The sequence below is a fragment of the Amblyomma mixtum genome, chromosome 6, assembly GCF_055824585.1.
Source record: "Amblyomma mixtum isolate Tamu chromosome 6, ASM5582458v1, whole genome shotgun sequence".
Taxonomy (NCBI): Eukaryota; Metazoa; Arthropoda; class Arachnida; order Ixodida; family Ixodidae; genus Amblyomma; species Amblyomma mixtum.
Window position 1 is genome coordinate 247,627 of NC_143017.1, and position 21,614 is coordinate 269,240.

At 54.4% G+C, this 21,614-nt stretch overlaps 9 protein-coding genes across 9 annotated transcripts; 7 read left to right on the forward strand and 2 right to left on the reverse strand.

Moving 5' to 3' along the window:
• Nucleotides 1-1,011: 1,011 nt before the first annotated feature.
• On the forward strand, nt 1,012-1,422 carry LOC149337985 (histone H3). Its single transcript, XM_089550210.1, has one exon. The coding sequence runs from the start codon at nt 1,012-1,014 to the stop codon at nt 1,420-1,422; it is 411 nt and encodes a 136-aa protein (XP_089406336.1).
• A 932-nt stretch (nt 1,423-2,354) lies between these two features.
• LOC149337986 (histone H2A-like) lies at nt 2,355-2,729 on the reverse strand. Its single transcript, XM_089550212.1, has one exon. The coding sequence runs from the start codon at nt 2,727-2,729 to the stop codon at nt 2,355-2,357; it is 375 nt and encodes a 124-aa protein (XP_089406338.1).
• A 1,026-nt stretch (nt 2,730-3,755) lies between these two features.
• On the forward strand, nt 3,756-4,130 carry LOC149337987 (histone H2B-like). Its single transcript, XM_089550214.1, has one exon. It carries the CDS (start codon nt 3,756-3,758, stop codon nt 4,128-4,130), a length of 375 nt encoding a protein of 124 aa, XP_089406340.1.
• Nucleotides 4,131-6,577: 2,447 nt separating this feature from the next.
• Nucleotides 6,578-6,889, forward strand: LOC149337988 (histone H4). Its single transcript, XM_089550215.1, has one exon. It carries the CDS (start codon nt 6,578-6,580, stop codon nt 6,887-6,889), a length of 312 nt encoding a protein of 103 aa, XP_089406341.1.
• Nucleotides 6,890-11,252: 4,363 nt separating this feature from the next.
• On the forward strand, nt 11,253-11,663 carry LOC149337989 (histone H3). The gene has a single exon (XM_089550216.1). The coding sequence runs from the start codon at nt 11,253-11,255 to the stop codon at nt 11,661-11,663; it is 411 nt and encodes a 136-aa protein (XP_089406342.1).
• Nucleotides 11,664-12,594: 931 nt separating this feature from the next.
• LOC149337990 (histone H2A-like) lies at nt 12,595-12,969 on the reverse strand. Its single transcript, XM_089550217.1, has one exon. The coding sequence runs from the start codon at nt 12,967-12,969 to the stop codon at nt 12,595-12,597; it is 375 nt and encodes a 124-aa protein (XP_089406343.1).
• Nucleotides 12,970-13,246: 277 nt separating this feature from the next.
• Nucleotides 13,247-13,621, forward strand: LOC149337991 (histone H2B-like). The gene has a single exon (XM_089550219.1). The coding sequence runs from the start codon at nt 13,247-13,249 to the stop codon at nt 13,619-13,621; it is 375 nt and encodes a 124-aa protein (XP_089406345.1).
• Nucleotides 13,622-16,067: 2,446 nt separating this feature from the next.
• On the forward strand, nt 16,068-16,379 carry LOC149337992 (histone H4). Its single transcript, XM_089550220.1, has one exon. It carries the CDS (start codon nt 16,068-16,070, stop codon nt 16,377-16,379), a length of 312 nt encoding a protein of 103 aa, XP_089406346.1.
• Nucleotides 16,380-20,739: 4,360 nt separating this feature from the next.
• Nucleotides 20,740-21,150, forward strand: LOC149337993 (histone H3). The gene has a single exon (XM_089550221.1). The coding sequence runs from the start codon at nt 20,740-20,742 to the stop codon at nt 21,148-21,150; it is 411 nt and encodes a 136-aa protein (XP_089406347.1).
• The last annotated feature ends 464 nt before the right edge of the window (nt 21,151-21,614 follow it).

Below are 21,614 nucleotides of genomic sequence, written 5' to 3' on the forward strand. Positions count from 1 at the left end.
GCTGCGCCGGTCATTGGAATAATTTGTCGTAAAGGCTTGCTTGCAACGGAACGGAACGGGACGTAGTCGTGATGCCGCTTTCCAGGAAGAAATGCCGACCTCGTATCGTATCACCGGGAAGAGTGGCGCGATATTCAACAGCTTGTGATGGATTCATGAGGTACGCTTGGTGTCGCACAGGCATTTTCTCATTGGGGGGAGAGCTTATGAATGCTTTACATCTAGGCAGAGAAAACAGACCGTTTTATTCCGTGCTGACACGATGTTGCCAACATGGTACTAATAACTCAATAACAACGGAACGCAAACGAGAAGCCCTACTGACTGCACAGCGAGCAGCCGTCTACGAATCAACCTCTTTGGTAGGAGACCTTGACTCTCCCTTCCTTTTTTTTTGTTTTTGTTTTTGCAGTTCACAAAATCAGCTGATCATGTGTCTGGCAGTACATGTTCCGTGCATCCAAGCGGTCATTGCGCCGCTGTTTCTGGCTAGCGCGCTATTCAGTTATTTCGCCCCTCATTTGGTGTGCGCAAAGTGCAGACGTATTTCTACAAGCTGTCGTTGCGTTCCTTCAACACCGCGCCCCCGGCAAGCGGGGAGGCTCGTTGCAGTGCGCCAACGCCACACGGAACCAGCCGCAACCGCGTCGGCACCGTGCTGCTGTGGTGTCAAAGTGGACGCTGCCGCGGACGCCCGCCTCCTTCCAGAGGCTTGCTTTTGCTTTTGCGGCAAACCTAAAGGACAGGCGCAGCGTAATCTTGTGCTAGACCCCGGTTCCACACCCACTTGCGTCACGTTTGCCACGCGCGAAACCGACGCGCGCTCGAAACCGGGCGGTTTCCAGCATTCTGGGTGCCGCTGAGCGGAGGGTAGCCATCGGTCCGTCAGGCGACCAATCAGGTGGGAGAGAGGGGGGGGGGGCGCTGCGGAGCAGCACCGCCGCGCGGCGCAGTCGATCTCCGTCCGTCTCCGGAGGCAGTCTCCCGTTTCCAGCGTCCGCGCTCGTCACCATGGCCCGTACCAAGCAAACCGCGCGCAAGAGCACTGGCGGCAAGGCCCCCCGTAAGCAGCTGGCCACAAAGGCTGCTCGCAAGAGTGCGCCAGCTACCGGGGGAGTGAAGAAGCCTCACCGTTACAGGCCTGGCACCGTGGCACTTCGTGAAATTCGCCGATACCAAAAATCGACCGAACTTCTCATCCGCAAGCTGCCCTTCCAGCGCCTGGTGAGAGAAATCGCTCAGGACTTCAAGACCGACCTGCGCTTCCAGAGCTCGGCCGTCATGGCACTTCAGGAGGCCAGCGAGGCATACCTTGTCGGTCTCTTCGAGGACACCAACCTGTGCGCGATCCACGCCAAGCGCGTCACCATCATGCCGAAGGACATCCAGCTGGCGAGGCGCATCCGTGGCGAGCGCGCCTAAAAGCGTATTCGAGGCGCCGCCACAGCAGCAGCAGCAGCAACGCTCCACAACGGTCCTTCTCAGGACCACCCAAACGTTTGCGTTGGCCACGGGCGCACGGTCGAGACGAACACGAGCTCAGGACCCCGGTACCTCTCTCTCTTTTTTTTACTCTGACTGTCTGTTCCTGCGAAATGGGTGAGTGTGTTGAAAGTGATTCCGCACTGCCCTTGTACTGAACTCGCCTGCACTTTTACACCCCGGCGGCTTCCCGCAGGTTAGTTATTTTTTATTTTTTTTTTGTGCCGATAACAACTCGCGCGCACCGAATGGGATGCAGTCGAAAAACAAGAAGAAGAAGAAAAATAAGAACTGCTGTCCGCACAAGTAAATGCAGCAGCTCCTTGAAACTACACAGCAGAAAAACAAAAACTGAGCGAATTGGTGCATATTGAAGAATTAAAAAAAAAAAACAAAACGGCGCAGCGACGACGGACAAGCGCTTGTCCATCTTTATTCTGTCTTGTGCCTCGTCGCTGGGCTGTTTATTACTTTTCCTTTAAACGATCCCTTGCGACATGCCAATCATGCCGTTTGGTGATATTCCCAAGCCCAGCCCACTGGAAGGAAACCACGAGACGCGCTTTTCTCGTGTAGTCCATTAATAACATTGCTCTCGGTGCGCTGTACTGGCCTGTAGCGGGCTGAAAAAAAAAAGAAAAAAAAAAGAAAGGACAGCGAACCTGTGTGCGCGGCCGCATGTGGTCGAGTAGTGTCAGTGACGCCCAACGGGCAGTAAACGAAAGCAGCATGAGAGGGACGCAGTGGTCCAGAGCAAAGGGATCGCAGAGCGAGGCCCCGCCGTGGCAGGCACTTGGTTGGTCCTGATAAGGACCGTTAGGTGCGAGCTATCGCTGCGGCGGGCGCGCCTCCATAGACGTGCAGAGGACCGCTCACGCCTTCTTCTCGGTCTTCTTGGGGAGCAGCACGGCCTGGATGTTGGGCAGGACGCCACCCTGGGCAATGGTCACTCCCGAGAGCAGCTTGTTGAGCTCCTCGTCGTTTCGGATGGCCAGTTGCAGGTGGCGAGGAATGATTCTCGTCTTCTTGTTATCGCGAGCAGCATTACCCGCCAACTCGAGCACCTCGGCAGCCAGGTATTCCAGGACGGCGGCCAGGTAGACCGGGGCGCCGGCTCCGACGCGCTCCGCGTAGTTGCCCTTGCGCAGGAGACGGTGGATTCGGCCAACGGGGAACTGGAGTCCCGCGCGGCTGGAGCGGGTCTTGCTCTTGCCCTTGGCTTTGCCTCCTTTGCCGCGGCCGGACATGGTGACTGTTGTTGTAGTACGCTCGAGAAGCAGGAGAATCAGCGACGACCACTGCGTGCGAGCACGTTGGATAGAAACGAAACGAATACTACTACTACTACTGGTGGCTACGGTGGGGGGGTACGCTCGCATTCTGCCACCCTTTTGAACGGGGGCACTGCTTGGAGCGGGGTGGGGGGTGTAGGGATGGGGGAGGGGGGGATTCGCAAGTAGCACGCGCGCAATGGTCGACACTTGTCAGGGCTCCTTCAGCGTGTGGTGCAGCTCGCACCGGGGAGGGGTCCTATGCACCGGGACTGGTGCACGGGGGCAGGGGCCCTGGAGGGGGATACAGCTGGATGGCTGGGGAGGGGGTTACGGTTTAGAGCCTGGTGGCCAGGCCTGTCACCTGGAGGAATTTCAGGAGTATCCTGAAGGCAGCGATGGGGCTGCGGACGGGGTGGAGCAGGTCTTGGACTGAGTTGGCAGAGAGGCCCAGGGCGCGGTATCCTTGGACCATGGTGGTGCGTGCTGCGTCCAGGTTCGGGCAGGAGCAGAGGAGGTGGTCTAGGGACTCATCTGCCCCGCAGGAGGAGCAGGCTGGGGAGGATGCTCTACCATGGCGATGGAGACGGGCCTGTGTCCAGGAGGAGCCCGTTCGGAGCCGCAGGATTAGAGAGCGCTCCTTACGCGGCAGGTCGTCAGGAACCCTTAGGAAGCGCTCCCCCGCTGCCAGTCGGGGGTCTGGGTGGAGACCCTGGATGGCCCTCCTGAGAGCAGGGCGGGCAAAGTCGAGTTGGGTGACTGCCGGGTTGATGGGAGAGCCGCTGGTGTGAGCAGCACCGGCCGAAACGAATACCGCGCTCTCTCCCCGCGCCGCGAGCCCGACGCGGATTGGGGCGGAGCTATCGCTGCGTCGACCAATCGCGCGGCGGCCTGGCTCGGGTCGCTTGAACACCACCGTGCCAGTATAAAAGCGCCGCGCGCCCCTTGGCGCGCGTTCTTTCGACACCGTCCGTGTTGCCGAGCGTCGACGTCGCTGTCAACATGCCGCCTCAGCCCTCTGGGAAGGCCGTGAAGAAGGCCGGAAAGGCTCAGAAGAATGTGCGCGCTACGGACAAGAAGAAGAAGAAGCGCCGCAGGAAGGAGAGCTTCTCCATCTACATTTATAAGGTGCTGAAGCAGGTGCATCCAGACACTGGAGTTTCCAGCAAGGCCATGTCCATCATGAACAGCTTCGTGAACGACATCTTCGAGCGCATCGCGGCCGAGTCTTCCCGCCTGGCCCACTACAACAAGCGCTCGACCATCACCAGCCGGGAGATCCAGACCGCGGTGCGTCTTCTGCTGCCTGGCGAACTGGCCAAGCACGCCGTGTCTGAAGGCACCAAGGCTGTCACCAAGTACACCAGCTCCAAGTAGGGTGGCACATTGCGCCTGCTGCCGGCCCTCACCTCAACGGCTCTTATCAGAGCCAACCAAAGTGTTTGCATTGGCGAGCCTGCCTGCAGGCAGCGATGCACCGGTCCTGTTTTTCCTCTCTATGAGCGTGATGTGTGTATAATATTTATTTATTTATTTCTTATTCCCCTCGCGTGGCAGCCTGAAGTGGTTTTAAATACCAAGGCATCTCTCGTTTTGACTGCTGTGCACGTGAATAGGTTCCCTCTATAGGGCCCCACCAGCTGTTTGTTGTGCGGCAGTCGCGTATTCTTTCAGCGCTGCGGTGTGGCCGTCTTGTTACTGCGTTTTATTTCTTGCTTGAGTTCAGCTCTGTTTCCCATAACGCGTGGGCTTAAAGTGGCCTACAGTACACTTTAGCTGCAGGGGGGAAAGAAAAAAAAAAGAAAGGAAGAAAGCCTTAGAAATGCTATTCGGTTCAGACGCGTTCACAACACACTACTGAGTCCTGAAATGTATGCACAGTGCAATGGGTTGACTGAACTTGCGCAAAACCCCTTGCGGACGTTGGGGAGTCGACCGCGAGTGATTTTTTCGGCAACGTCTGTTGCATAGGGATCCTGAAATAGGTGACAAAAATAAAATTTGTAACGAAGCCCAGCAGTAAACTGTGAGGTGGCCCAAGGTGCTAAATTCCTTGTCGGCTTCAGCGCCATGCAAACCTCCAGCAGGTGGTGAATGTTTGTTGTGTTTAAAGGCAGAAAGAAAAAAAAAAAAGCCAGCCGCGGCGTTTGAGTTTAATGGGACGGAGGTAGAAAGTGTAGCGATAAGCGTATTAACAGCCCTGTGCGGGGCGCGCAACTTCCTCTACTTCTCTGCGGGCATCATAGCTATAGGAAATGAGCGCAGACAGAAACGAAGCTCCGCGCTCGACCACACTGCAACGTGTGGACGCGCGAGGAAGACAAGTTGCATGCGCTTAATGTTCCTGCAAGCGGCACGACAGAAGTTCGGGTGCCTTTCTTTTCGCCCTACAGTTTGCGCTCGTGCCGAATTGTGTATTGAATAATATCTGTGTGGCAGATACACAATTTTTTTTTTCGTTCTTCTGTTGTTGGGCGCGCACGACAGGCGTGCAAATATTTACTATGTGCTCGCGGTTGCACGGGTGTCATGCGTCCCTTACGTTTCGCTAATAGTAACAAAGTCGTGTGCAGTGCACTCGCTCATGGGCTCCATAAAACGTTCGGGCTACGCATGGGAAGGAGCAGTTATTTGCCACCTTTTTACGTTGCTAGTGCATGCAGAGACCTGAGCTCAGTCAGGTAGGTGTGTGTGTGTGTGTGCATATTTCGCTGCCTGTGGTGGCTTTTTTTTTTAATTCCGCGAGAAGATAAGCCAAAATGAAAGCTTCGAGAGATTACAGCCAAGAAGGAGAAGCAGGAGCCGAGTAGCGCTCGTCGGTACCACAGCCGGGGAATGGTCGGAAAACGGAAAGGGGCGCTCGAACTGCTCGTAGTCGGTGCAGCGAACTGAAATTAGCCAGAGAAATGGTCCGAAACGTGTTCTACACGTATGCCGAATTTGGAAATCCTGCATGCATTACTTTCCGAGATACAAGCGTTTGAATTTTGCCCGCCGGGCAAACTGGTCGCTTTTCAGCATCCTAGCGACCGGTAGAGGAGGGGAGTACACAGCGAAGCGCCGTCGCGCGCGCTCCCATGGTGGCCTCTTGAATCCTGGCGCGCAAGCGAACGGAAGAGTTAACTCGCGAAAAAGAGATGAGGAAGGGCGGCACGCGATTCGACTGCCATTAATGTGTTTTAATGAGGCGCGCGATTTCGCAGTTTGAACTTGTAATGTGACAGGCTCGGGCTGTGTTCGTCGTTGCAGCGCACTCTGCGGTGCGTCTGGTTGTCCAAAGGGCTGGAAACACCGTGCTGCGAGATGAAAGAAACAAAAGCAGCGAGCGCCTGTTTGTTTCCAACGCGCGCACACGCAGCAAAAAAAAGGAAATACGAAAACAAAGCAGGATTCTCCAACATTCATTTTCCATCCTCTTGACCGAGCTGCAAATGCAGATCGGATTACTACCAGCGTTATACAGCCACAGTGGTCATCGCGTTACTGCACTCCTGTGGCCCCTCTAAGGCGCGCGGTTCTTTTTTTTTTTAGTTTGTTGTTGTTGTTGCGTCAGCATCGCACATGAGGCCGAATGTTTCTTTTTTTTTTCTTGTGCTCAGTCGCTCTGCCCCCGAGGAGTTTGCCCATGGTCGTAGTTGCGCGAGAGTCCTGCGAAAGGGCTCAGTGATGCTAGCGAGGCGCCGCTCGCGAAGACGGACCCTGATTGGTCGAGGCGCCAGCCAATGGCGGTCGTCGCTGCGCTCCGCGACCGAACGCCCCGCGGCTCGCTGCCTGCATTCTCTGTTTTGCATCGGAGCCGAGCGGTCGCGCTTTTCTGCATCGTGATGTCTGGTCGTGGCAAAGGCGGCAAGGGGCTCGGAAAAGGAGGCGCGAAGCGTCATCGCAAGGTGTTGCGGGACAACATCCAGGGCATCACCAAGCCTGCCATCCGTCGTCTGGCGCGCCGAGGCGGTGTCAAGCGCATCTCGGGCCTGATCTACGAGGAGACCCGCGGCGTTTTGAAAGTGTTCCTCGAGAACGTGATCCGGGACGCCGTCACGTACACGGAGCACGCAAAACGCAAGACTGTCACCGCGATGGATGTCGTCTACGCGCTCAAGCGTCAGGGCCGCACCTTGTACGGCTTCGGGGGCTAGGCCGGCCACGCTGGTAGTCGCCGCGTCAGGAAGAAGGGACCCTGTGCGGCGTGCACCCTCTACTCCAGCTCCGTGTCGTCGTCAAACAGCCCTTTTTAGGGCTACCCAAATGCTGGATTGGCAGCTGTTGGTTGCGAACCAGAGCTCCGGTTCTCGTTTGTTCCTCTCTCTCTGTCTCTATGGGTTTTTTTTTTTTTCTTTGCCTACTTGTTGTCGCCTGCGGAAGCGAGCGGATTATGCCACAACAGCAAGCTGCAGCGGTCTCAGGTGAGCAGTTGATTGCGCCGTGCCTCACTGTCTGCAGCCATAGTAGTAGCCATCTGAGGGAGCATCGTTTTTGGCAGGGCGGCCGCCGTGTGTGGCTTTCGCACGTGTGTGTGCGCGACATTTTTCGCTTCAGCTTCGCGGCCATAAGTTTACAACCTACCTTTCGCCATGAATCAATCGTGTGTGCGTGCTGCGAACGGGTCTGGTGAAAAGAGGCATTATGCTTTCTTTCGAAACGAACCCCTGTACACATTTCCTTGTTTATGTGCGCGCGGCCTCTCATAATCGCAGGCGAAGCGATTTATTTACATTCGTCGGCGGTTCGTTTCGCAGCCACAGACAGGCAGGTAAACACGCCTGGCGAATGCAAACAACGTCTTGTGCATGAAATTCAGCTACCAAACACCTGGGGAGCATAACTGCGATGATGCGGACAAAATAGCGGCATAGCTAGCTGCACGGCTTCTTGTAAACAATTACATCACGCGGTGAGGGAACCAGCCAGCCTCGAAATTGCTTGCGTGAATTCAAACGCATCGCAGCTCATTACGGGCATATGTGTTTTGTTGTTGCGCCAACCAATGCAGCAAATATAAATACTTTTGCGGCATTGCGAAATAAAGTTGCTGTTGTTGTTGTGCCCAGTGTGTGTCGTCAGTTGTTCCTCGAATTTTTGATGCCCGACGACGCTGAAATTGCATGCGTGGTGTGTACATACGGTTCCTACAAAGTCAGTGTCGCGGAAAACGTTTGCGCGATCCACAGAAAATGAGTGTATTGATTGACGCGAGTCACTTTCCTCTTTTGAATAAGGGCAGTGTGTTCAAGCAAGGTGTGCTGTCAGGTGCGTGAAAGGCGTCTCGGATGTGTTAGCATTTAGAGTGGATGGCGAAGAGAGCCTGGGAGAGGCACAGCGACGTCGCGCTAGCTCACTGCTTGCCTTTTGAGCGAGTCTGGCCGTCCGTCCGTAGGACGGTTTCCCTCTGCAGCCGGTGACTTCCGAGGTGCGTTTTTTTTTGAAGCAACCAGTGCAGCTTTCAGCTCAACTGCTATTTGGGGCGGCTGTGAACTTGTGTGCCCCAACTGCGGCGTCCAGACAGGCGTCTATAGCGCGCTGCCTGCGTTTTGGAGTGCATGAAAAGGATGAAAGTAGAGGCGGGAGCCGCACCGTTGCCTCCAAGATTCCGGGCGCTGGTCTCGGAGGCGTAGGTACTTGCGCAAGCTGGAGGAAGGTGGCGCCGCGGCCGCGCGAAGCGTCGGCGATTAAGTTGCGTGCACCGCGCTGCTGGAAGGTATGCATTCCCTTGGGGAGGAAGCAGCTCCCGGCTTGCGTACACTTTGATTTCCCCTTAAATGGCGTTTTGAGTCTCAGGCGCTTTAATTTCGGGTCGCACGTACGGCGACTGAAGCGTTTGGATAAATTTTTCAGTCTTGTTTGCTGCACGTAATTGAGGAAATTGCGAGTGCGCCCTGCTCAGTCTGGTTTAGTTGTGGCTTTTCATTCCGTTTGGCTTGCTTTTTGTTGCCCTACTGGCTGGCGCCGTTTTGCTAGTGCGGGAGTTTGGAGGGGCATTGCATTATTCAAGAAAGAGAACAGAAGATAGGGACGAGATGTTAGTAGGGACGGGGCGCACTACTATCCAAAGAATGTTTTGTTGTAACTATGCGTAGCTGCCGCTATTCGTTAGCCTAATCACAAATGATCAGACTTGATCCAGTCGTTGAAACTTAACTCGTTGAATTTATTTTACGCGTTAAATACAAGAATCAAATGCAAGCAACTACACATCTCTCGGAACGCCCGAGCAGTCAGCGAAGCTAGCTGCTCGTCGTTCGGCGTCCGGAGTACAACAAAAGTTTTGGTGCCGAAACCCGTTCACTTCGAGTTGTAGCCAGTGGCAAGAAACTATGTGTTGTTAACAGTGTTGGGCGGCGTCGCGCAGTGCCATTCTCCGGGGTTCTGGAAGAAAAAGAAAAATGCAAGGGACGAACGAAATAAAATGTTTTTCCTCATTACACTGCCCGGTGACCTAAATAAAATCCATGGATGGGCTTCTGTTCGCTTATAAAGCGACCGCAGGAAATGCACCTCAATCACGGAGGGGTGGGGGTGCCTTCAATGCGTGCTCTACTGTTTTTGCTAACTTTGGCCACCTGTTACTGGAAGAATACTGCCTGGAGATGCATGGGAAATGTTAGGCATGATGCACGCTTTCCACGCAGTGTTCGCGGCTCTTTCCTTCCGTGCAATCGTACGTCATGGTATGTGTCTCGCTATGGTTTGCCAACTTTGCGCAGGGCAAACTGTTTTCTCAATTCCGCACCTTTTTATCTGCAAGAAGAGAGTGCAAACATTTAATGGATTTAAACTACAGGAAATTCGGAGGTGCATGAGCTGCGGATGTGGGAACACTGGAAACTCTGGAAACTTGAGGGAAGTAAATAACCGCATCCATCAGAAGTGGGTTCTCGTTCTGCTCGCCTTTTTTTGTGTGTGTTTTGTGGATGCATTGAATCATCTTCAGTAAGTAACTAGTAAGTAACGCGGGTTAGTCGGCGAGTGTTCCTTGGCTGGTAGACACACACACGCAATGTGTACAGAGACAGCCCAATGCGCGCGCTGCTCTCCAGGCGATTTTTCGTGCTCAATAACGATAACTGGGAACTCGTTTTGGCTGGTGCAGCTTGAAATTTGAAGCGAACTGATCTGTCGACTGCACAGTGCACCCATCGAACCTCCTTGGAAGCGACGACGCACTCTGAGGTGGCATTCATGCCCTAAGGGGTGGGTTTGTCAATATGTCTAAATCTGCCGTCTCTCTTGTTGCGCTTCCTTTGAGTTGCATGTATTATTGCGTTCTGCGCCCAAGCGCTTCTCTCTTCAACCCTTACAGCTTTGCCGAGGTGCGTCGATCTACCTGCTGTGTACCCTGTGGGCTGCTTTGCGCTGTTCAGGTGTCTGGCTGCGAGTTGCGCCGCTGTCCCGTCGAACAAGTTGGTTGACGACACAGTTCAGTTCGCATTAAGCTCAACAAAGGTGGTGCAGCAAGAAGTGTGCCATGGCAGCATCATTAGTGCTGCGAGCTGCGCCGGTCATTGGAATAATTTGTCGTAAAGGCTTGCTTGCAACGGAACGGAACGGGACGTAGTCGTGATGCCGCTTTCCAGGAAGAAATGCCGACCTCGTATCGTATCACCGGGAAGAGTGGCGCGATATTCAACAGCTTGTGATGGATTCATGAGGTACGCTTGGTGTCGCACAGGCATTTTCTCATTGGGGGGAGAGCTTATGAATGCTTTACATCTAGGCAGAGAAAACAGACCGTTTTATTCCGTGCTGACACGATGTTGCCAACATGGTACTAATAACTCAATAACAACGGAACGCAAACGAGAAGCCCTACTGACTGCACAGCGAGCAGCCGTCTACGAATCAACCTCTTTGGTAGGAGACCTTGACTCTCCCTTCCTTTTTTTTTGTTTTTGTTTTTGCAGTTCACAAAATCAGCTGATCATGTGTCTGGCAGTACATGTTCCGTGCATCCAAGCGGTCATTGCGCCGCTGTTTCTGGCTAGCGCGCTATTCAGTTATTTCGCCCCTCATTTGGTGTGCGCAAAGTGCAGACGTATTTCTACAAGCTGTCGTTGCGTTCCTTCAACACCGCGCCCCCGGCAAGCGGGGAGGCTCGTTGCAGTGCGCCAACGCCACACGGAACCAGCCGCAACCGCGTCGGCACCGTGCTGCTGTGGTGTCAAAGTGGACGCTGCCGCGGACGCCCGCCTCCTTCCAGAGGCTTGCTTTTGCTTTTGCGGCAAACCTAAAGGACAGGCGCAGCGTAATCTTGTGCTAGACCCCGGTTCCACACCCACTTGCGTCACGTTTGCCACGCGCGAAACCGACGCGCGCTCGAAACCGGGCGGTTTCCAGCATTCTGGGTGCCGCTGAGCGGAGGGTAGCCATCGGTCCGTCAGGCGACCAATCAGGTGGGAGAGAGGGGGGGGGGGGGCGCTGCGGAGCAGCACCGCCGCGCGGCGCAGTCGATCTCCGTCCGTCTCCGGAGGCAGTCTCCCGTTTCCAGCGTCCGCGCTCGTCACCATGGCCCGTACCAAGCAAACCGCGCGCAAGAGCACTGGCGGCAAGGCCCCCCGTAAGCAGCTGGCCACAAAGGCTGCTCGCAAGAGTGCGCCAGCTACCGGGGGAGTGAAGAAGCCTCACCGTTACAGGCCTGGCACCGTGGCACTTCGTGAAATTCGCCGATACCAAAAATCGACCGAACTTCTCATCCGCAAGCTGCCCTTCCAGCGCCTGGTGAGAGAAATCGCTCAGGACTTCAAGACCGACCTGCGCTTCCAGAGCTCGGCCGTCATGGCACTTCAGGAGGCCAGCGAGGCATACCTTGTCGGTCTCTTCGAGGACACCAACCTGTGCGCGATCCACGCCAAGCGCGTCACCATCATGCCGAAGGACATCCAGCTGGCGAGGCGCATCCGTGGCGAGCGCGCCTAAAAGCGTATTCGAGGCGCCGCCACAGCAGCAGCAGCAGCAACGCTCCACAACGGTCCTTCTCAGGACCACCCAAACGTTTGCGTTGGCCACGGGCGCACGGTCGAGACGAACACGAGCTCAGGACCCCGGTACCTCTCTCTCTTTTTTTTACTCTGACTGTCTGTTCCTGCGAAATGGGTGAGTGTGTTGAAAGTGATTCCGCACTGCCCTTGTACTGAACTCGCCTGCACTTTTACACCCCGGCGGCTTCCCGCAGGTTAGTTATTTTTTATTTTTTTTTTGTGCCGATAACAACTCGCGCGCACCGAATGGGATGCAGTCGAAAAACAAGAAGAAGAAGAAAAATAAGAACTGCTGTCCGCACAAGTAAATGCAGCAGCTCCTTGAAACTACACAGCAGAAAAACAAAAACTGAGCGAATTGGTGCATATTGAAGAATTAAAAAAAAAAACAAAACGGCGCAGCGACGACGGACAAGCGCTTGTCCATCTTTATTCTGTCTTGTGCCTCGTCGCTGGGCTGTTTATTACTTTTCCTTTAAACGATCCCTTGCGACATGCCAATCATGCCGTTTGGTGATATTCCCAAGCCCAGCCCACTGGAAGGAAACCACGAGACGCGCTTTTCTCGTGTAGTCCATTAATAACATTGCTCTCGGTGCGCTGTACTGGCCTGTAGCGGGCTGAAAAAAAAAAGAAAAAAAAAAGAAAGGACAGCGAACCTGTGTGCGCGGCCGCATGTGGTCGAGTAGTGTCAGTGACGCCCAACGGGCAGTAAACGAAAGCAGCATGAGAGGGACGCAGTGGTCCAGAGCAAAGGGATCGCAGAGCGAGGCCCCGCCGTGGCAGGCACTTGGTTGGTCCTGATAAGGACCGTTAGGTGCGAGCTATCGCTGCGGCGGGCGCGCCTCCATAGACGTGCAGAGGACCGCTCACGCCTTCTTCTCGGTCTTCTTGGGGAGCAGCACGGCCTGGATGTTGGGCAGGACGCCACCCTGGGCAATGGTCACTCCCGAGAGCAGCTTGTTGAGCTCCTCGTCGTTTCGGATGGCCAGTTGCAGGTGGCGAGGAATGATTCTCGTCTTCTTGTTATCGCGAGCAGCATTACCCGCCAACTCGAGCACCTCGGCAGCCAGGTATTCCAGGACGGCGGCCAGGTAGACCGGGGCGCCGGCTCCGACGCGCTCCGCGTAGTTGCCCTTGCGCAGGAGACGGTGGATTCGGCCAACGGGGAACTGGAGTCCCGCGCGGCTGGAGCGGGTCTTGCTCTTGCCCTTGGCTTTGCCTCCTTTGCCGCGGCCGGACATGGTGACTGTTGTTGTAGTACGCTCGAGAAGCAGGAGAATCAGCGACGACCACTGCGTGCGAGCACGTTGGATAGAAACGAAACGAATACCGCGCTCTCTCCCCGCGCCGCGAGCCCGACGCGGATTGGGGCGGAGCTATCGCTGCGTCGACCAATCGCGCGGCGGCCTGGCTCGGGTCGCTTGAACACCACCGTGCCAGTATAAAAGCGCCGCGCGCCCCTTGGCGCGCGTTCTTTCGACACCGTCCGTGTTGCCGAGCGTCGACGTCGCTGTCAACATGCCGCCTCAGCCCTCTGGGAAGGCCGTGAAGAAGGCCGGAAAGGCTCAGAAGAATGTGCGCGCTACGGACAAGAAGAAGAAGAAGCGCCGCAGGAAGGAGAGCTTCTCCATCTACATTTATAAGGTGCTGAAGCAGGTGCATCCAGACACTGGAGTTTCCAGCAAGGCCATGTCCATCATGAACAGCTTCGTGAACGACATCTTCGAGCGCATCGCGGCCGAGTCTTCCCGCCTGGCCCACTACAACAAGCGCTCGACCATCACCAGCCGGGAGATCCAGACCGCGGTGCGTCTTCTGCTGCCTGGCGAACTGGCCAAGCACGCCGTGTCTGAAGGCACCAAGGCTGTCACCAAGTACACCAGCTCCAAGTAGGGTGGCACATTGCGCCTGCTGCCGGCCCTCACCTCAACGGCTCTTATCAGAGCCAACCAAAGTGTTTGCATTGGCGAGCCTGCCTGCAGGCAGCGATGCACCGGTCCTGTTTTTCCTCTCTATGAGCGTGATGTGTGTATAATATTTATTTATTTATTTCTTATTCCCCTCGCGTGGCAGCCTGAAGTGGTTTTAAATACCAAGGCATCTCTCGTTTTGACTGCTGTGCACGTGAATAGGTTCCCTCTATAGGGCCCCACCAGCTGTTTGTTGTGCGGCAGTCGCGTATTCTTTCAGCGCTGCGGTGTGGCCGTCTTGTTACTGCGTTTTATTTCTTGCTTGAGTTCAGCTCTGTTTCCCATAACGCGTGGGCTTAAAGTGGCCTACAGTACACTTTAGCTGCAGGGGGGAAAGAAAAAAAAAAGAAAGGAAGAAAGCCTTAGAAATGCTATTCGGTTCAGACGCGTTCACAACACACTACTGAGTCCTGAAATGTATGCACAGTGCAATGGGTTGACTGAACTTGCGCAAAACCCCTTGCGGACGTTGGGGAGTCGACCGCGAGTGATTTTTTCGGCAACGTCTGTTGCATAGGGATCCTGAAATAGGTGACAAAAATAAAATTTGTAACGAAGCCCAGCAGTAAACTGTGAGGTGGCCCAAGGTGCTAAATTCCTTGTCGGCTTCAGCGCCATGCAAACCTCCAGCAGGTGGTGAATGTTTGTTGTGTTTAAAGGCAGAAAGAAAAAAAAAAAAGCCAGCCGCGGCGTTTGAGTTTAATGGGACGGAGGTAGAAAGTGTAGCGATAAGCGTATTAACAGCCCTGTGCGGGGCGCGCAACTTCCTCTACTTCTCTGCGGGCATCATAGCTATAGGAAATGAGCGCAGACAGAAACGAAGCTCCGCGCTCGACCACACTGCAACGTGTGGACGCGCGAGGAAGACAAGTTGCATGCGCTTAATGTTCCTGCAAGCGGCACGACAGAAGTTCGGGTGCCTTTCTTTTCGCCCTACAGTTTGCGCTCGTGCCGAATTGTGTATTGAATAATATCTGTGTGGCAGATACACAATTTTTTTTTTCGTTCTTCTGTTGTTGGGCGCGCACGACAGGCGTGCAAATATTTACTATGTGCTCGCGGTTGCACGGGTGTCATGCGTCCCTTACGTTTCGCTAATAGTAACAAAGTCGTGTGCAGTGCACTCGCTCATGGGCTCCATAAAACGTTCGGGCTACGCATGGGAAGGAGCAGTTATTTGCCACCTTTTTACGTTGCTAGTGCATGCAGAGACCTGAGCTCAGTCAGGTAGGTGTGTGTGTGTGTGTGCATATTTCGCTGCCTGTGGTGGCTTTTTTTTTTAATTCCGCGAGAAGATAAGCCAAAATGAAAGCTTCGAGAGATTACAGCCAAGAAGGAGAAGCAGGAGCCGAGTAGCGCTCGTCGGTACCACAGCCGGGGAATGGTCGGAAAACGGAAAGGGGCGCTCGAACTGCTCGTAGTCGGTGCAGCGAACTGAAATTAGCCAGAGAAATGGTCCGAAACGTGTTCTACACGTATGCCGAATTTGGAAATCCTGCATGCATTACTTTCCGAGATACAAGCGTTTGAATTTTGCCCGCCGGGCAAACTGGTCGCTTTTCAGCATCCTAGCGACCGGTAGAGGAGGGGAGTACACAGCGAAGCGCCGTCGCGCGCGCTCCCATGGTGGCCTCTTGAATCCTGGCGCGCAAGCGAACGGAAGAGTTAACTCGCGAAAAAGAGATGAGGAAGGGCGGCACGCGATTCGACTGCCATTAATGTGTTTTAATGAGGCGCGCGATTTCGCAGTTTGAACTTGTAATGTGACAGGCTCGGGCTGTGTTCGTCGTTGCAGCGCACTCTGCGGTGCGTCTGGTTGTCCAAAGGGCTGGAAACACCGTGCTGCGAGATGAAAGAAACAAAAGCAGCGAGCGCCTGTTTGTTTCCAACGCGCGCACACGCAGCAAAAAAAAGGAAATACGAAAACAAAGCAGGATTCTCCAACATTCATTTTCCATCCTCTTGACCGAGCTGCAAATGCAGATCGGATTACTACCAGCGTTATACAGCCACAGTGGTCATCGCGTTACTGCACTCCTGTGGCCCCTCTAAGGCGCGCGGTTCTTTTTTTTTTTAGTTTGTTGTTGTTGTTGCGTCAGCATCGCACATGAGGCCGAATGTTTCTTTTTTTTTCTTGTGCTCAGTCGCTCTGCCCGCGAGGAGTTTGCCCATGGTCGTAGTTGCGCGAGAGTCCTGCGAAAGGGCTCAGTGATGCTAGCGAGGCGCCGCTCGCGAAGACGGACCCTGATTGGTCGAGGCGCCAGCCAATGGCGGTCGTCGCTGCGCTCCGCGACCGAACGCCCCGCGGCTCGCTGCCTGCATTCTCTGTTTTGCATCGGAGCCGAGCGGTCGCGCTTTTCTGCATCGTGATGTCTGGTCGTGGCAAAGGCGGCAAGGGGCTCGGAAAAGGAGGCGCGAAGCGTCATCGCAAGGTGTTGCGGGACAACATCCAGGGCATCACCAAGCCTGCCATCCGTCGTCTGGCGCGCCGAGGCGGTGTCAAGCGCATCTCGGGCCTGATCTACGAGGAGACCCGCGGCGTTTTGAAAGTGTTCCTCGAGAACGTGATCCGGGACGCCGTCACGTACACGGAGCACGCAAAACGCAAGACTGTCACCGCGATGGATGTCGTCTACGCGCTCAAGCGTCAGGGCCGCACCTTGTACGGCTTCGGGGGCTAGGCCGGCCACGCTGGTAGTCGCCGCGTCAGGAAGAAGGGACCCTGTGCGGCGTGCACCCTCTACTCCAGCTCCGTGTCGTCGTCAAACAGCCCTTTTTAGGGCTACCCAAATGCTGGATTGGCAGCTGTTGGTTGCGAACCAGAGCTCCGGTTCTCGTTTGTTCCTCTCTCTCTGTCTCTATGGGTTTTTTTTTTTCTTTGCCTACTTGTTGTCGCCTGCGGAAGCGAGCGGATTATGCCACAACAGCAAGCTGCAGCGGTCTCAGGTGAGCAGTTGATTGCGCCGTGCCTCACTGTCTGCAGCCATAGTAGTAGCCATCTGAGGGAGCATCGTTTTTGGCAGGGCGGCCGCCGTGTGTGGCTTTCGCACGTGTGTGTGCGCGACATTTTTCGCTTCAGCTTCGCGGCCATAAGTTTACAACCTACCTTTCGCCATGAATCAATCGTGTGTGCGTGCTGCGAACGGGTCTGGTGAAAAGAGGCATTATGCTTTCTTTCGAAACGAACCCCTGTACACATTTCCTTGTTTATGTGCGCGCGGCCTCTCATAATCGCAGGCGAAGCGATTTATTTACATTCGTCGGCGGTTCGTTTCGCAGCCACAGACAGGCAGGTAAACACGCCTGGCGAATGCAAACAACGTCTTGTGCATGAAATTCAGCTACCAAACACCTGGGGAGCATAACTGCGATGATGCGGACAAAATAGCGGCATAGCTAGCTGCACGGCTTCTTGTAAACAATTACATCACGCGGTGAGGGAACCAGCCAGCCTCGAAATTGCTTGCGTGAATTCAAACGCATCGCAGCTCATTACGGGCATATGTGTTTTGTTGTTGCGCCAACCAATGCAGCAAATATAAATACTTTTGCGGCATTGCGAAATAAAGTTGCTGTTGTTGTTGTGCCCAGTGTGTGTCGTCAGTTGTTCCTCGAATTTTTGATGCCCGACGACGCTGAAATTGCATGCGTGGTGTGTACATACGGTTCCTACAAAGTCAGTGTCGCGGAAAACGTTTGCGCGATCCACAGAAAATGAGTGTATTGATTGACGCGAGTCACTTTCCTCTTTTGAATAAGGGCAGTGTGTTCAAGCAAGGTGTGCTGTCAGGTGCGTGAAAGGCGTCTCGGATGTGTTAGCATTTAGAGTGGATGGCGAAGAGAGCCTGGGAGAGGCACAGCGACGTCGCGCTAGCTCACTGCTTGCCTTTTGAGCGAGTCTGGCCGTCCGTCCGTAGGACGGTTTCCCTCTGCAGCCGGTGACTTCCGAGGTGCGTTTTTTTTTGAAGCAACCAGTGCAGCTTTCAGCTCAACTGCTATTTGGGGCGGCTGTGAACTTGTGTGCCCCAACTGCGGCGTCCAGACAGGCGTCTATAGCGCGCTGCCTGCGTTTTGGAGTGCATGAAAAGGATGAAAGTAGAGGCGGGAGCCGCACCGTTGCCTCCAAGATTCCGGGCGCTGGTCTCGGAGGCGTAGGTACTTGCGCAAGCTGGAGGAAGGTGGCGCCGCGGCCGCGCGAAGCGTCGGCGATTAAGTTGCGTGCACCGCGCTGCTGGAAGGTATGCATTCCCTTGGGGAGGAAGCAGCTCCCGGCTTGCGTACACTTTGATTTCCCCTTAAATGGCGTTTTGAGTCTCAGGCGCTTTAATTTCGGGTCGCACGTACGGCGACTGAAGCGTTTGGATAAATTTTTCAGTCTTGTTTGCTGCACGTAATTGAGGAAATTGCGAGTGCGCCCTGCTCAGTCTGGTTTAGTTGTGGCTTTTCATTCCGTTTGGCTTGCTTTTTGTTGCCCTACTGGCTGGCGCCGTTTTGCTAGTGCGGGAGTTTGGAGGGGCATTGCATTATTCAAGAAAGAGAACAGAAGATAGGGACGAGATGTTAGTAGGGACGGGGCGCACTACTATCCAAAGAATGTTTTGTTGTAACTATGCGTAGCTGCCGCTATTCGTTAGCCTAATCACAAATGATCAGACTTGATCCAGTCGTTGAAACTTAACTCGTTGAATTTATTTTACGCGTTAAATACAAGAATCAAATGCAAGCAACTACACATCTCTCGGAACGCCCGAGCAGTCAGCGAAGCTAGCTGCTCGTCGTTCGGCGTCCGGAGTACAACAAAAGTTTTGGTGCCGAAACCCGTTCACTTCGAGTTGTAGCCAGTGGCAAGAAACTATGTGTTGTTAACAGTGTTGGGCGGCGTCGCGCAGTGCCATTCTCCGGGGTTCTGGAAGAAAAAGAAAAATGCAAGGGACGAACGAAATAAAATGTTTTTCCTCATTACACTGCCCGGTGACCTAAATAAAATCCATGGATGGGCTTCTGTTCGCTTATAAAGCGACCGCAGGAAATGCACCTCAATCACGGAGGGGTGGGGGTGCCTTCAATGCGTGCTCTACTGTTTTTGCTAACTTTGGCCACCTGTTACTGGAAGAATACTGCCTGGAGATGCATGGGAAATGTTAGGCATGATGCACGCTTTCCACGCAGTGTTCGCGGCTCTTTCCTTCCGTGCAATCGTACGTCATGGTATGTGTCTCGCTATGGTTTGCCAACTTTGCGCAGGGCAAACTGTTTTCTCAATTCCGCACCTTTTTATCTGCAAGAAGAGAGTGCAAACATTTAATGGATTTAAACTACAGGAAATTCGGAGGTGCATGAGCTGCGGATGTGGGAACACTGGAAACTCTGGAAACTTGAGGGAAGTAAATAACCGCATCCATCAGAAGTGGGTTCTCGTTCTGCTCGCCTTTTTTTGTGTGTGTTTTGTGGATGCATTGAATCATCTTCAGTAAGTAACTTGTAAGTAACGCGGGTTAGTCGGCGAGTGTTCCTTGGCTGGTAGACACACACACGCAATGTGTACAGAGACAGCCCTATGCGCGCGCTGCTCTCCAGGCGATTTTTCGTGCTCAATAACGATAACTGGGAACTCGTTTTGGCTGGTGCAGCTTGAAATTTGAAGCGAACTGATCTGTCGACTGCACAGTGCACCCATCGAACCTCCTTGGAAGCGACGACGCACTCTGAGGTGGCATTCATGCCCTAAGGGGTGGGTTTGTCAATATGTCTAAATCTGCCGTCTCTCTTGTTGCGCTTCCTTTGAGTTGCATGTATTATTGCGTTCTGCGCCCAAGCGCTTCTCTCTTCAACCCTTACAGCTTTGCCGAGGTGCGTCGATCTACCTGCTGTGTACCCTGTGGGCTGCTTTGCGCTGTTCAGGTGTCTGGCTGCGAGTTGCGCCGCTGTCCCGTCGAACAAGTTGGTTGACGACACAGTTCAGTTCGCATTAAGCTCAACAAAGGTGGTGCAGCAAGAAGTGTGCCATGGCAGCATCATTAGTGCTGCGAGCTGCGCCGGTCATTGGAATAATTTGTCGTAAAGGCTTGCTTGCAACGGAACGGAACGGGACGTAGTCGTGATGCCGCTTTCCAGGAAGAAATGCCGACCTCGTATCGTATCACCGGGAAGAGTGGCGCGATATTCAACAGCTTGTGATGGATTCATGAGGTACGCTTGGTGTCGCACAGGCATTTTCTCATTGGGGGGAGAGCTTATGAATGCTTTACATCTAGGCAGAGAAAACAGACCGTTTTATTCCGTGCTGACACGATGTTGCCAACATGGTACTAATAACTCAATAACAACGGAACGCAAACGAGAAGCCCTACTGACTGCACAGCGAGCAGCCGTCTACGAATCAACCTCTTTGGTAGGAGACCTTGACTCTCCCTTCCTTTTTTTTTGTTTTTGTTTTTGCAGTTCACAAAATCAGCTGATCATGTGTCTGGCAGTACATGTTCCGTGCATCCAAGCGGTCATTGCGCCGCTGTTTCTGGCTAGCGCGCTATTCAGTTATTTCGCCCCTCATTTGGTGTGCGCAAAGTGCAGACGTATTTCTACAAGCTGTCGTTGCGTTCCTTCAACACCGCGCCCCCGGCAAGCGGGGAGGCTCGTTGCAGTGCGCCAACGCCACACGGAACCAGCCGCAACCGCGTCGGCACCGTGCTGCTGTGGTGTCAAAGTGGACGCTGCCGCGGACGCCCGCCTCCTTCCAGAGGCTTGCTTTTGCTTTTGCGGCAAACCTAAAGGACAGGCGCAGCGTAATCTTGTGCTAGACCCCGGTTCCACACCCACTTGCGTCACGTTTGCCACGCGCGAAACCGACGCGCGCTCGAAACCGGGCGGTTTCCAGCATTCTGGGTGCCGCTGAGCGGAGGGTAGCCATCGGTCCGTCAGGCGACCAATCAGGTGGGAGAGAGGGGGGGGGGGGCGCTGCGGAGCAGCACCGCCGCGCGGCGCAGTCGATCTCCGTCCGTCTCCGGAGGCAGTCTCCCGTTTCCAGCGTCCGCGCTCGTCACCATGGCCCGTACCAAGCAAACCGCGCGCAAGAGCACTGGCGGCAAGGCCCCCCGTAAGCAGCTGGCCACAAAGGCTGCTCGCAAGAGTGCGCCAGCTACCGGGGGAGTGAAGAAGCCTCACCGTTACAGGCCTGGCACCGTGGCACTTCGTGAAATTCGCCGATACCAAAAATCGACCGAACTTCTCATCCGCAAGCTGCCCTTCCAGCGCCTGGTGAGAGAAATCGCTCAGGACTTCAAGACCGACCTGCGCTTCCAGAGCTCGGCCGTCATGGCACTTCAGGAGGCCAGCGAGGCATACCTTGTCGGTCTCTTCGAGGACACCAACCTGTGCGCGATCCACGCCAAGCGCGTCACCATCATGCCGAAGGACATCCAGCTGGCGAGGCGCATCCGTGGCGAGCGCGCCTAAAAGCGTATTCGAGGCGCCGCCACAGCAGCAGCAGCAGCAACGCTCCACAACGGTCCTTCTCAGGACCACCCAAACGTTTGCGTTGGCCACGGGCGCACGGTCGAGACGAACACGAGCTCAGGACCCCGGTACCTCTCTCTCTTTTTTTTACTCTGACTGTCTGTTCCTGCGAAATGGGTGAGTGTGTTGAAAGTGATTCCGCACTGCCCTTGTACTGAACTCGCCTGCACTTTTACACCCCGGCGGCTTCCCGCAGGTTAGTTATTTTTTATTTTTTTTTTGTGCCGATAACAACTCGCGCGCACCGAATGGGATGCAGTCGAAAAACAAGAAGAAGAAGAAAAATAAGAACTGCTGTCCGCACAAGTAAATGCAGCAGCTCCTTGAAACTACACAGCAGAAAAACAAAAACTGAGCGAATTGGTGCATATTGAAGAATTAAAAAAAAAAAACAAAACGGCGCA

Coding starts and splice junctions, on each gene's coding strand:
- LOC149337988 (XM_089550215.1), top strand. CDS start 6,578: ATGTCTGGTCGTGGCAAAGGCGGCAAGGGGCTCGGAAAAGGAGGCGCG.
- LOC149337985 (XM_089550210.1), top strand. CDS start 1,012: ATGGCCCGTACCAAGCAAACCGCGCGCAAGAGCACTGGCGGCAAGGCC.
- LOC149337987 (XM_089550214.1), top strand. CDS start 3,756: ATGCCGCCTCAGCCCTCTGGGAAGGCCGTGAAGAAGGCCGGAAAGGCT.
- LOC149337990 (XM_089550217.1), bottom strand. CDS start 12,969: ATGTCCGGCCGCGGCAAAGGAGGCAAAGCCAAGGGCAAGAGCAAGACC.
- LOC149337993 (XM_089550221.1), top strand. CDS start 20,740: ATGGCCCGTACCAAGCAAACCGCGCGCAAGAGCACTGGCGGCAAGGCC.
- LOC149337992 (XM_089550220.1), top strand. CDS start 16,068: ATGTCTGGTCGTGGCAAAGGCGGCAAGGGGCTCGGAAAAGGAGGCGCG.
- LOC149337986 (XM_089550212.1), bottom strand. CDS start 2,729: ATGTCCGGCCGCGGCAAAGGAGGCAAAGCCAAGGGCAAGAGCAAGACC.
- LOC149337989 (XM_089550216.1), top strand. CDS start 11,253: ATGGCCCGTACCAAGCAAACCGCGCGCAAGAGCACTGGCGGCAAGGCC.
- LOC149337991 (XM_089550219.1), top strand. CDS start 13,247: ATGCCGCCTCAGCCCTCTGGGAAGGCCGTGAAGAAGGCCGGAAAGGCT.